Source organism: Aspergillus nidulans, chromosome VII (assembly GCF_000011425.1).
Source record: "Aspergillus nidulans FGSC A4 chromosome VII".
Lineage (NCBI taxonomy): Eukaryota > Fungi > Ascomycota > Eurotiomycetes > Eurotiales > Aspergillaceae > Aspergillus > Aspergillus nidulans.
This window is the reverse complement of record NC_066263.1, coordinates 3,929,237-3,941,061: the sequence shown is the minus strand read 5'-3', so window position 1 is coordinate 3,941,061 and position 11,825 is coordinate 3,929,237. Positions and strand designations below refer to the sequence as shown.

The 11,825-nt window shown below is 49.7% G+C and overlaps 4 protein-coding genes across 4 annotated transcripts, besides 1 other annotated feature; 3 read left to right on the top strand and 1 right to left on the bottom strand.

Moving 5' to 3' along the window:
* Window positions 1-11,825: part of a sequence feature (contig 1.40 402..150763(1)) that runs on past both edges of the window.
* ANIA_02457 (RNA lariat debranching enzyme) lies at window positions 1,034-3,429 on the top strand (the record flags this gene model as incomplete). Its single annotated transcript, XM_654969.1, has 4 exons — window positions 1,034-1,108; window positions 1,175-1,276; window positions 1,330-3,169; window positions 3,368-3,429. 4 exons carry the CDS (start codon window positions 1,034-1,036, stop codon window positions 3,427-3,429), a joined length of 2,079 nt encoding a protein of 692 aa, XP_660061.1.
* ANIA_02456 (RTP1/Tango6 family protein) lies at window positions 3,432-6,834 on the bottom strand (the record flags this gene model as incomplete). The annotated part of the gene is made up of 2 exons (XM_654968.2): window positions 3,432-6,756; window positions 6,831-6,834. The coding sequence occupies 2 exons, from the start codon at window positions 6,832-6,834 to the stop codon at window positions 3,491-3,493; spliced, it is 3,270 nt and encodes a 1,089-aa protein (XP_660060.1). The 3' UTR covers window positions 3,432-3,490.
* zpr1 (zinc finger-containing protein ZPR1) lies at window positions 7,347-8,959 on the top strand. Its single transcript, XM_050613055.1, has 2 exons — window positions 7,347-7,506; window positions 7,556-8,959. The coding sequence occupies exons 1-2, from the start codon at window positions 7,384-7,386 to the stop codon at window positions 8,822-8,824; spliced, it is 1,392 nt and encodes a 463-aa protein (XP_050468897.1). The 5' UTR covers window positions 7,347-7,383; the 3' UTR covers window positions 8,825-8,959.
* On the top strand, window positions 10,661-11,376 carry ANIA_10305 (uncharacterized protein; the record flags this gene model as incomplete). Its single annotated transcript, XM_050613054.1, has 5 exons — window positions 10,661-10,683; window positions 10,747-10,848; window positions 10,937-11,092; window positions 11,142-11,245; window positions 11,306-11,376. The coding sequence occupies 5 exons, from the start codon at window positions 10,661-10,663 to the stop codon at window positions 11,374-11,376; spliced, it is 456 nt and encodes a 151-aa protein (XP_050468896.1).

The following is an 11,825-nucleotide window of genomic DNA, read 5'->3' as shown; positions in this document are numbered from 1 at the left end:
GGAACGCAGAGCCCCAATGTTCCGGGCTCTTGGCATCAAAAAGTTGAAAAAGAAGTGTAGTGACCTAGGACACGAAGATAATGCAGTAATGGTAAAATCACTGGAGAAAGTCGAACAGATCAAGGGACTTGGATGGTCCACTTTGAGACTGCTTTGTGGCTAGCAGCGCCTGCAGCCCGCCCTGCTTGCGCGCCTTGGCTCTCTTCTTACTACTGGCGTTTTCCGCAGTTTTACTAGCAGAGACTTGAGCAGGCTGAGTTTTTGCTGCAGTTGAATCGACAGTAGTAGCAATAAGAGGAGCACCTTTGGAAGATGTGCGAGTTGGGGTCACTGTCCGACGACGGCACCGTAGGCACTTGTAGACAGTAGCCCCGTCTGCGGTTTGACCTTTCAGCGAGGAAGAAAAACGTTTCTGGCTATTCTTTTTAACAGACGCTACCTTAGTGTGTTCGCTGTTTCGGGGACTGCCACAGGCGCCACAGAACGAGCCATGAAGCCGTTGGTTAAGCGGTCTGTGGTCTTCATAGAAGATGGCATTATGAGCGGACATCAAGTAGGCGGCGGTAGAGGGACTCGTGGAACTTAAAAAACTAGCAGAGTCTTTTAGAAAGTTCAATCGAGGGGTGTGTTCTTTGAAATGCATCTTTGACTGAGATATTAAGACGAGTGTGAAGCTGAAGTTGAACAATTTCAAAATCAAGATTCAGATTAGGAGAAAAAGGCGTGAGGGAAATTACCCAAGTGTCTGGGGAAAGAGAACTGGAACACAATCACCATCCCGATGCAACTCCTTCCTCTTTCTCACTTCCAACCCTCTTGAGTGTCTCCCACTTTACAAAATTTTTTCTTCTAATTTGCCGAGAGACTCTTCAACTCGGCCTCCTTACCTTTGGTTTTTCTCTCTTTACTATCTTCTCTGGTCATGTTGTTCTGAGAAGGTTTATCTCCCGCAGTAACAACACCCTTGAGCGAACAGTTCGCTTAATTATTCACCAGATACATCTCTCAGGGCCTCTGGCTTTGATAAGTCATTATGAGTGATCCTAACACATCAGGTAGCGGGGTCGTAGGTGAATCGTCAGGTGTCCGCGTCGCGATTGAAGGTTGTGTAAGTTTGTTTTGATCCATCTGGATCTATTCTGTGATTATTTCAGGCCACTTACATATTTCTCAGGGCCATGGTTGTCTACACAGCATTTACGCTTCTGTTGAGAGAGCTGCTGCGTTGAAAGGATGGGATGGTGTTGACCTATTGATCATTGGAGGCGACTTCCAGGTGCGTTTCAAGCCACAAAACGGTCTTCATTGTCACATCTAATGATACATTAGGCGGTTCGGAACTCTAACGATATGGCCTGCATGTCTGTACCCAACAAATATAAAGAAATTGGGGATTTCCATGAGTACTATAGCGGACAGCGAACTGCTCCCTACCTGACCATCTTTGTAGGTGGAAATCACGAAGCTAGTAACCATTTGTTTGAGCTTTACTACGGCGGATGGGTCGCTCCTAATATCTATTACATGGGTGCCGCAAACGTACTTCGTTTTGGGCCCCTTCGGATCGCCGGCCTCTCCGGCATTTGGAAAGGTCGCGATTACAGAAAACCGCATTTTGAGAGGCTCCCGTACAATGACGATGACATCAAAAGCATATATCATGTTCGAGAGCTTGACGTGCGCAAATTGCTTCAGGTTCGGACGCAGATTGACGTGGGATTATCACATGACTGGCCCAGACAGATTGAATACTGTGGTGATTGGCAGCAGCTTTTCAGAGCCAAACCATTATTCCGCCGGGATTCGCAAAACGGAACACTCGGTAGTACAGCAGCAGAATATGTACTCAACCGTCTGCGTCCAGCATACTGGTTCTCTGCTCATTTACACGTGAAGTTTGCGGCTTCCGTCCAGCATGGCCCGCAGGAAGTTGTTCCCAACCGTCAGTATGGGCTGGATGGCGCGTCTCTCACCTCTATGTTGAGTGAAACAGAAGAGGCAAGCCGGCAAACTGGATACAGCCAGGCCGAGGCAGAGCCCAACGCGCACGCCGTTTCTGAAACAGGAACAACTGAAGCACATTACCCATCAACCACTGAAGCTTTTACGCAGGCCATGAACGAGAATAGACCCGTACCTACTGCACATGACTCTGAGACGGCTGAGTCTGTGCCGGCTCAAACCCGCGAGTCCTTATCGGCATGGAAAAATTTCCACCAAGTAGCTGCGAATAACGAGGCGGCAGAGAACTCCCTCTTTCCCGCAGGACAAGAGAAGCACGCTGGCACCTCTGCTCTTAACACTCAATCTCACAACGTCACTTGGAAGAAAATCTACACTGACGAGGACGGACTTGAGCGGAAATTAGGGGGCATTGAAAAGAGCGCACCGCGCGAGGCCAAGAAGCAGAAGGTCGAGCACGAGCCGCCACTTGTGAAGAACTCTGACGAAATAAACCTCGACTTAGAAAGTGATTCTGACTTGGATGCGGGGGCTGTATCAGCGAGATCCTCTGCAGAGACGGTCACTGCGACAAAATCGGTCAGTGGCTTCCAAGGAACCGCTCTACCGCAGGAGCCATCTACAAGTCGCTACTCTGAGGTGTCAGACGACGTCCGAAGTCAGTTGCCGGCTAGTTTCTTTACCTCACATGAGTCCCCTCCATCTACATCAGATACCACCCTCCCCTTCCCTGCAGAGATAACCAACAAAACCACGAACTTCCTTGCTCTAGATAAATGCCTCCCGAACCGGGAGTTCCTCCAACTTCTGGAGTTAGACTCACTGTACGGGAAAACTGACCAGGCTCAGTCTCAACGCCCTTTTCGCCTCCAATACGACAAAGAATGGTTGGCAATCACGCGCGTTTTCGCTGGAGAGCTTCGCCTTAGTGGTGGTCCAGACGATAGAACACCGGCCAACAGAGGTGAAGCAGTCTATAGACCACTGATTGAGGAAGAAGAAAAATGGGTTGAGGAGCACATCGTTAAGCCTGGCAAGCTCGATGTTCCTGCAAACTTTACGCCAACTGCACCGGTCTATGACCCCGAGGTTCCTGTTAACACAGATCAGCAGCCCCCTGAATACAATAATCCTCAAACAGCTGCGTTCTGTGATCTTGTTGGGATTGAGAACAAGTTCGTTCTGACAGATGAGGAGCGCCAGAAACGTATGAACGCTGGTCCTCGCCCTTCGAGTCGGTCTGGTGGGAATTTTCGTCCTCGTGGAGGATTCAGGGCTCGTGGAGGGCGAGGGGCCCGCCGAGGCGGCCATGGACGTCGCTACTGAGCGAGTCCATCTATTATTTGGTGTAATAGCAGTACCCTGGCTTTCTCAATCTGGCTTCCTATCTCTGCATGTAATCTAGGATGTGTTACGAATCTATTACGAAATATCATGCGTGCTGCCGACTACCAATTCAAGGCGTAAGTGAATATGCAAAAAGCTTGCTATAGCAGGTGTGTTAAGAGACAAAATTCACATCTTCGCACTATTCAATCTCTTCAATCTTCGGCCTCTCCGCATGACCACCCCTTCCAGCCATAGGGTTAATCCTCAACCCAGCAATTTTATCACCTAACTCTAATCTCGGCTGGTCTTCTTCACTCCCATTCCCAGCGTACTGCCCAACGCCCCACAAGAGCGACTTCTCAATCCAAGCCTCTAAGCTCTCCGTCAAAACCCGACAATGCCCACGGACAATAGGGTCTGTCTCACGAGCCTCAACGCCCGCCAGAGTGCGCAGCATAAAGGGAATATTTCCTATAGTGCTAGGGCCCCTTCTTGCTACGTCTTGGTGCAAACCATGAGATGATTCGTCCGCGAGCGTAAACCCGATGCCAATATCTTGGGTCTTGCGTTTTTCACGCGCGTCGTCAAGGGCTCTGAGGATATCGAGGAGGAGGACAGCGCTGGCGCGTCTGAGGATTGCACACTCGTCTTCCGGCTCAAGAGTCAGTGTTGCAAGGGCGAGGTCAACGCACGATGCTAGAATTGACGGGCCAAGCCCTGTGATGTTTGTTTGGATGGCCGTTGCGAGGATGGAGAGTGCTGAGGCACGAACGCGCAGGTCGTCGGGTTCTTCGTCGCGAGATGAGCCGGCTGCCCAAGCAGAGATGATATTTGCCGAATGGACCGCTTGTTCGGGCGTCTCTGAGTCGGAGTCGTCATTGTCTAGAATTTGTTCGGCTATCTTTGGTGTCGATAGTCTCCATCCGGACGAGGAGTCCTTCTGCTTCTGGCGCTCTTCGCGTTCCATTTTCCGTCTTTGCTGCTCTAGGGCTTGCTTTCGGCTTTTCTGCGCTTGAGGCTTTGACGCCCGTCTTCCTGCAACGGAAATCAGGCCTTCGCCTAGAACCTTTGCTGTTTCGCCAACGAGGGCTTCGCCAAGATCTTGCACTGTGCGGAGCAGGGCTTCTCCGAGTTTGAGCCTTTGATCGAGTGTGGCGTTTTCGCTCCTATCGATATAGCGTTCGATTAAGGTCGTTGTCACGGTGCGAGGATGCCGGGAGGCCAATGTACCAATGAGTTTGATTGCGTTCAGGTATATGAATTCATCATTTGCAGCTGTCTCTGAAGAGTCGGTAATAATAGACAAGAGGAGAGTAAGTGTAGATGGTATATCAAGAATCGGTGAAGATCTCTTGACCAGGTCCGAAAGAAGCGAGAATCCCTCTGCTTGTACCGGCGGAAGCTCTGAATTGAGGTTCATCAAGGCGCGGCGGTGGATCTCAAAGTCAGGGACTTCGACTGATTTCCCTTTTGACTCCTGATTTTCTGGAGAGTCGAGCTGAATCTCAAGGAGCATGGAAGCTGTCGTCCCAGATTTGCTTAGTGATTGGGATAAATGTGGAAGAAGCTGATCTAGCGTCTCTTTGATAGTTGCCAGGAGATCACCTGTCTCTTTCGATATGGAGAATTCAGGCGATGCCAGAATTGTCGAGAGTAGGCTGAATACAACTTGTAAAGACTCGGCAGAGTCATTCCCTGAAGCTTCATTTGACTCGACTTGCTCTGAGAGAACGATGTTGGCTAGGGATGATAGAGACATCTTTGTGGGGCCGGGACTTGTTGCGTTCTGATGGCTAATTAATTGCCTTAGCTCGCCATCTAAAATTTGTTTGATAAGCTGGAGCACCTTGAGAGGCCGCCGTGAAAGAGTGTCCCTGAAGGTGTCCAGGAGCGTTTCGGCAAGCTTGGCACTAATTAGATTCTGAATGATACTATCAGACCCGCCATTGTCTGCAAGTAATCGAATCTTGTCCAGTGTACGAGCGTTGTTCGCGTGTTGCGTAAGCCACGTCTCGCTCACATAGAGAAAGACTTCGCCCGTCCGCTCGTCATGACTCGGATCAGCATTCAGTAGGCTCATGAACAGCTTGGCTCGAGACTGTAGGTCATCGACAAGGGCAACTATGTTGCTGCCAATCCCTGGACCGTTTGGCTTCTTCAGCAGGATTCCATTTTGAGAACCCGAGGCATACGCGCAAGTAGGTCCTCCAGTCCATAGGAAGTTGTCCACGATCTTCTTCAGAGGCGGAAACCCAGCAGATACTCCAAAGTAAGTCTGCAGGACAATCACAACGTTCTCATGGATGGACTTAAGTTGCTGTTGTGCGCTAAAGCATGCAAATCCCCAGAGCGGAAGAAGAACCGGGTATACGACTCTTTTGACAAGTCCAGGATTAGGCGGTTGCAAGACCAGTGCTTTTAGTCTGTTAATGGCCAATATTATCTCGGCTTCGCTGGAAAGAATTTGGTTGGATTCTTGTCTCTGAGTTCTTTCTGGTGGTATAAGGTAACAACGCGAGGATGCATCTGCGGTTCCCGTCAAAGCCTTGAAAATTGGATCCAAAAAAATCAGATGCCCGATTGTCCCAGGGGCGCCATAAGCCTTTTTACCAAGGATTCCGTTCCCAATGATATACGCAGCAGCCTTTCGCAAGTCTGGATCATCACCATCAATCAAGGTTAATAGCTGAGGACCTATGACCTTGAGGTAAGTATTGGCTTCCATGCCCTGCGGAACAGCAGAAAGCAGCCGCGAAGCGTGCATAATGGCGTTCACAGTGATTCGCAGACCACTGGGCCCTTGCTCCTGAGCTTCACGGCCTAATGATGGGGCAAATTGTGAGGCAAGAAAAACGATCGTTTGAAGCACCCCATTGCTACGCAACGGTACCCTTGAGAGGAGACCCGTAATGACAGATTTGAACCATGGGGTTGGATTCGATTGAAGAAAAGCGGACAATGTCGGCAGCAGACTAGCACTTGGCGTGCTGGGAAGAGTCAGTACATGCAAAACATGATGGCATGCGGAGACAAACTCTTCAACGACTTTGGCAAGGATTCGCCGATATTGAGACTGCTCTTCGCTAGCTGGGAGGGTCGGATTGTAGCCTAGGTCCGATGATGCACTTATAATATCGCTCAAGATCCGGCCAGTAATCACCGGCTGTATGCTAGGCCGAGCATCGAATATGATCCCGGACAAGTCCGTTAGTATGCGGCCCAGAAGGAGGATATCTGGAGGCTTCTCAGGTGGAGGGGGGTTTTGCTGTGCGATCACGCCTGCAGGCAGGACGGATATTACCCTTTGTTGGAGAGGAATGCCTACTCCAAACGAAAGAGAAGGGTAGATCCCTTCAAGAGCAATCAGGTCCAAAAGAGCATGAAGGATACGTCGCCGTTTGGCATCTTCTAAAGCTGCATCTTCTTCTTCGGCGTTGACTTGCGAGCTCTGCTCTGCATCGATTACTGGATTGACAAATGCTACATGGATCTGGGATAGCAAACCCAAAGCCTTGCCGATGACGTCTGCTCTGGCGGACCCATCTTCCGCAGAATATTCGGGAGTGTTTTGGCTCAAGATATCTATCAGAGATTGGCCACAGAATCTTTGCAGTTCGTCTTCAGTTCAAGTTAGCAAAAACTCCTGCACTGGTATAGTCAATTTAGCCCAGGTTTGCATGCCTCGTTGAAGAACTGGGCTTAAGAACTCGCTTGCCGAAGCAAAAGCTTCCCTAATGCTTCGCTGGTCCCCCATATCAAATAAACAAGACAAGGCTGAGACTTCACATTCCGGTAGGCGCTAGGCCTTCGAACCTATGAAAAGACTCTTATAAGACTGGAATCTGGTCGAAGCGGTGGAACAACGTTATATTCTACAAGCCTCAGGCATAAATTCTTATCGATAGCACTGGATGACTAACGAAACAGCCCCTCCAAGAAGAAAAAATTGCCCCGCCACCGCTGGAATGACCAAGAACATTCCGTCGTATATTATATATTTTTCCCTTCTATACAATTCCAATTTCTCCAAGGCTGACCTAAATCAGTCGATTCTCTGCTCTGAATTCGTATCTGTGTTATACACAAACCACAATGTCCGCCGATGAGCAGGTAGCGAAGGAGGAGGTGTTCCAGAAACCGGGAGACCTTGTCGAAAGAAACGAAGAAACTGGTGTCATGCAAGTGGAGAGCTTGTGTATGAACTGTCATGAAAATGTAGGTTCTCCCAAGTATAAAATCAAGAATACCCTCTAACAGCCCTCAGGGAATAACTAGACTTTTACTGCTCCGCGTCCCTTTCTTCCGCGACATTATCCTCGAGTCGTTTGAATGCGAACACTGTCACTTCAAGGACAACTCTGTCAAGTCCGCCGGACAGATTCAGGAGAAGGGCTCTGTATACACTCTCGATGTCGAAAACGAAGAGGATATGCAGCGCCAGGTTATCCGAAGCGATGTCTCCATTTTCAAGGTTGAGTCGCTGGGTATCGAGATGCCCAAGGGTGAGAGTCAGTTGACGACTGTGGAGGGCGTTATTCAAAAGATCCACGAGTCGCTCTCCAGCGAGCAGCCATTGCGGAAGGTTCAGGCGCCTGAGCTTCACGATGCGCTAGTGCCCATTATCGACAAACTGCAGAAGATCTTGGACCGAGAAGGTTACCCATTCACCGTTTCTTTGGATGACCCAACCGGTAACTCTTGGATCGCCCCTACCACCCATGATACTGGACACAAATACAGACGCCGTGACTATGCCCGCACCCACGAACAGAACGAACAACTCGGAATCGCGTCAGATCCCGAAGCGCTCAAGAACGAAGGGAAAACAATTGGCAATCTCGATGACGTCGATATTGTGGATGGAAAGGTCTACAGTCTTCCCGCTGACTGTCCTGCCTGTGCCAAGGAGTGCACCGTCAACATGCAGAAGGTGGATATTCCATACTTCAAGGAAGTCTTTATCTTGAGCAACGTCTGCGAGCACTGCGGATACCGCTCCAGCGATGTCAAAACTGGTGGTGAGGTTCCAGAGAAAGGAAAGCGCATCACGCTCAGCGTCGAGACGATTACGGATCTCCACCGTGATATCCTGAAGTCCGATACCTGCGCACTCCACAGTGAGGAGCTTGAAGTTACGGTCCAGCCTGGCACTTTAGGCGGACGATTCACAACGGTTGAAGGTCTCCTCACTGAAATTCGCGACCAGCTCAAGGGCCAGATCTACGATATCGACGATTCCACACAAAGCGGAGGTGACAGCATGTCAGCTACCGACAAGGAGAAATGGGCTCGCTTCTTCGACCGTCTTGACTCCGCCATTAAGGGCGACTTGAAGTTCTCCATCACGCTTGAAGACCCTATGGCCAACAGCTACGTTCAAGACTTGTGCGCTCCCGCGGCAGACCCTCAATTAAAGACCGAAGAGTATACCCGGACTGAAGAGGAAGAAGAAGAGCTGGGTCTTAAGGACATGAAGGTTGAAGGATACGAGGCAGAGGCGAACGAGAAGGATGGAGAGGAAAACAAGTCATGACCTATTGTAACGATACCCACACAGACATTGTAATGTCTCCATTATGATCTTTCGTTCTTGATGTTATGATATCTTGGCCTCTTATGAGTATGGTGATAATAGTGCATGAAGTTTATTTATAGAGCGAGAACCTGTGAGCTTTTTCTCATCACATTTATTACTGGAATGCCGTATTGTCATCACCGCCGGCCGACTCTTGTATATATATAAACTACCTTGCTGTTCTGACCTTCTTCTGCTCCCAGTTCCTTTTTGCTCGATTTCCATATCATGTGGTAACCCCATCACGACCTCACGACTGGTTGCCTCAGCTATTCCCATCTACCCGCTCACTTCACCCTGGGATATCCCGCCTCCTGCTGCAGCTATCACCCTCAGGTAAGCTGTCCTTGGATTCCACTAGGTCCCTGTTGCCTCTCGAGTTGCCTTCGTACTCACAAACATGAAAGCTAGCCAGGGTTCTTGAGGTTCTCACGAGAGGCTCATATTGTCCAGGCTGGCTTTTCCGTTTCACTTCCGAGTCTCAGCAGCAAGGACAAAAAATCCACTGGATAAGGCAGTTGATTTCCTGGAATAGAGATAAACCATCAAAAGAGATTAATCAAGCAGGAGAAAGCAGGCATTCGAAGGAAAGGATACTGTCCTTATTCAGCAAATGCATTTATCTATAACCGATTCTGCGCTCTTTTTTGGTCAATCGCAGCCCGGCCAGCCATCCCACCTCATGAAGGATACATTAGCGCCATCAGCACCATAGGACATAGTATCATACGTATCATACGACAGCCACTCACTAGACACTTGCGCATGCCGAGACCATTCCTCATCGAACCTTTTATCCTTCTCCCAATCAATTTCATTAGGCCGGTCCTTTCGATTCTTCTGTGATAATCCAGGTTGACTCGCTCCGAGGTCTATGGTAAGTAGACCTATTGTCGCAGAGCTTTTGCGACAAAGTCTTTGGTAGATTCAATGCCTTCTACTGTGTACTTGGCCGGCATTGCTTGGCTTGGGCTCGTAAGCTTTCCACCCTCTTCCAACCACTTACAGTACTAGATATCACTTCCATGTCAAGCGACATATATATCCTAGCAAGGTCGCAGCGTTCACCAAGTAAACGTACATTCTACGGGACCGGGATGAAACCCAGAACCGAAGTCGACGTCTCCAACTGGCTCCTACGGTGTATAAAGGTATCCATATATTGCTCTTGCTCTCGCCCCATACAGGAGCGTGCGACAGACCCTGATTTCTATAGGTTAGAGCTAGTACCTAATAAGGGTATGTGAGACACCCCTCATTTACCGGTATCTTCGCAGCTTCGCTCGATGAGAATCGTGGTTGCCTGCGCGTCGCTTACCTACCGTACTTTGTTCAATACTCCAGGCGCCCAGGCAATACTAGGCTATAACTTCAATACAAAAAATCGAGCCACTGACAACCCGGTTGGCCGGGAGCTTGAGCTGCAGCCTGCTGCAGCCGGAGTCAAGGGACCGACCTATCTAAGAATGGAGGCATGGAACCCTGCTAGTTACCTGAACGGAGCAGGCCCGGCCCGCGACGCACGGCCATAAGGGCCTGACTATCCTGAGACAAGTTTTTTTGGCCTGTAGTTGGTGAATTATATAAGGCAGCCATCTAACGAGCCGTCTGACCTACGCCGGTCAATCCACCGGCCCCAGGTCGTTCCAATATTTAGTCTACGTAACGACCTGGAGCGGAGCCAGGGCCAGGCCGACTTGCATACTACTCAGGCAAAGAAGGAAAGGATGCTATCAGAATTCTGGTGAGAACTTTCAAGGACAAATTTCTTTACGAGCTTTCAAGTACCTAACCATGCCAACAGTCCCAGCTATGGAGTGAGTGTTGTGCAGCTCGATCCGACTTGAATCAATTTTACCGGTAGATGCTAATCTACGTAGCCGGTCTTCGGGGTCCTTGGATGCACCAGCGCCATCGTGTTCACGACCTTTGGAGCAGCCTATGGGACGGCTAAGGCCGGCGTCGGCGTCTGCTCGTCGGGGGTCCTGCGACCTGAACTGATCGTCAAACGTCCTCTACCCCTGCCCTCTGGCTGACCATATCAGATATCTATAAGCTAATACGTTCCAGATATCGTGCCTGTCGTTATGGCCGGAATCCTCGCATCTACGGTCTGGTGGTCTCGGTCCAGATTGCCAACAATCTTGCCCAAGAGGTCGCTCTCTATACGAGTCTGCTCCAGCTGGGTGCTGGTCTGGCGGTAGGGCTTTGCGGGCTGGCTGCAGGGTAATTAAGGTCGAGTCTTTCCTGGGTGATCGTGTCTAATGGATGTTAGGCTTGCGATTGGAATTGTCAGTGATGCAGGCGTCAGAGGAGCAGCCCAGCAGCCGAGACTCTACGTGGGCATGATCCTCGTTTTGATCTTTGCTGAGGTTTTAGGTAAGTAAATTCAGTTGCATCAATACGAGGAGGGCTGATAAAGCTGCCGTGGCATGGCAGGCTTGTACGGCTTGATTGTCGCTCTTCTGATGAACGCCAGGGCTGGGGTTATAGACTTTAAATGCCGCTGAATGCTTCTCTATGAAAAGGCAAAGGCTGTACATACCTAGAGTGCCTTCTCGACGTGGTTGGAAAGCAAGCTGTGTATGTAAGCGAGCTGCGCACCCAACCAGTTTTTGCATGCTGACATGGTTATCTATCTTCTATCAGCTACTATGGCCTGATTTATATGTTAATATAAGAGGGTTACCTAATACTAGTTTTACATGCAAAAGCTCATACCTATGTCAGTAGCCTACGCCTTGCCTTAGTCTAATGTAGCATACTATGGCTTACGAGTTAGTCCGTCTACCAACGCCCCATTTCTTGAGCGCCCTACTACCTACGCGCTAGCCTGTATGTAGGGTATACTGACCCGAAGATCGAACAAGGAACGTGTGTTTGTTCCGCTGTGTCTTGGATACAGGAACAGAATCAAGGATCAGAGTCTGTAGAACAATGCGGCTTCTCTCTTCTGGGG

What these genes read in the sequence shown, in the direction of transcription:
- zpr1 (XM_050613055.1), top strand. Translation starts at nt 7,384, where the DNA reads ATGTCCGCCGATGAGCAGGTAGCGAAGGAGGAGGTGTTCCAGAAACCG. An exon ending in GTATGAACTGTCATGAAAAT is followed by an intron (nt 7,507 to 7,555) that starts GTAGGTTCTCCC and finishes AACAGCCCTCAG; the next exon opens with GGAATAACTAGACTTTTACT.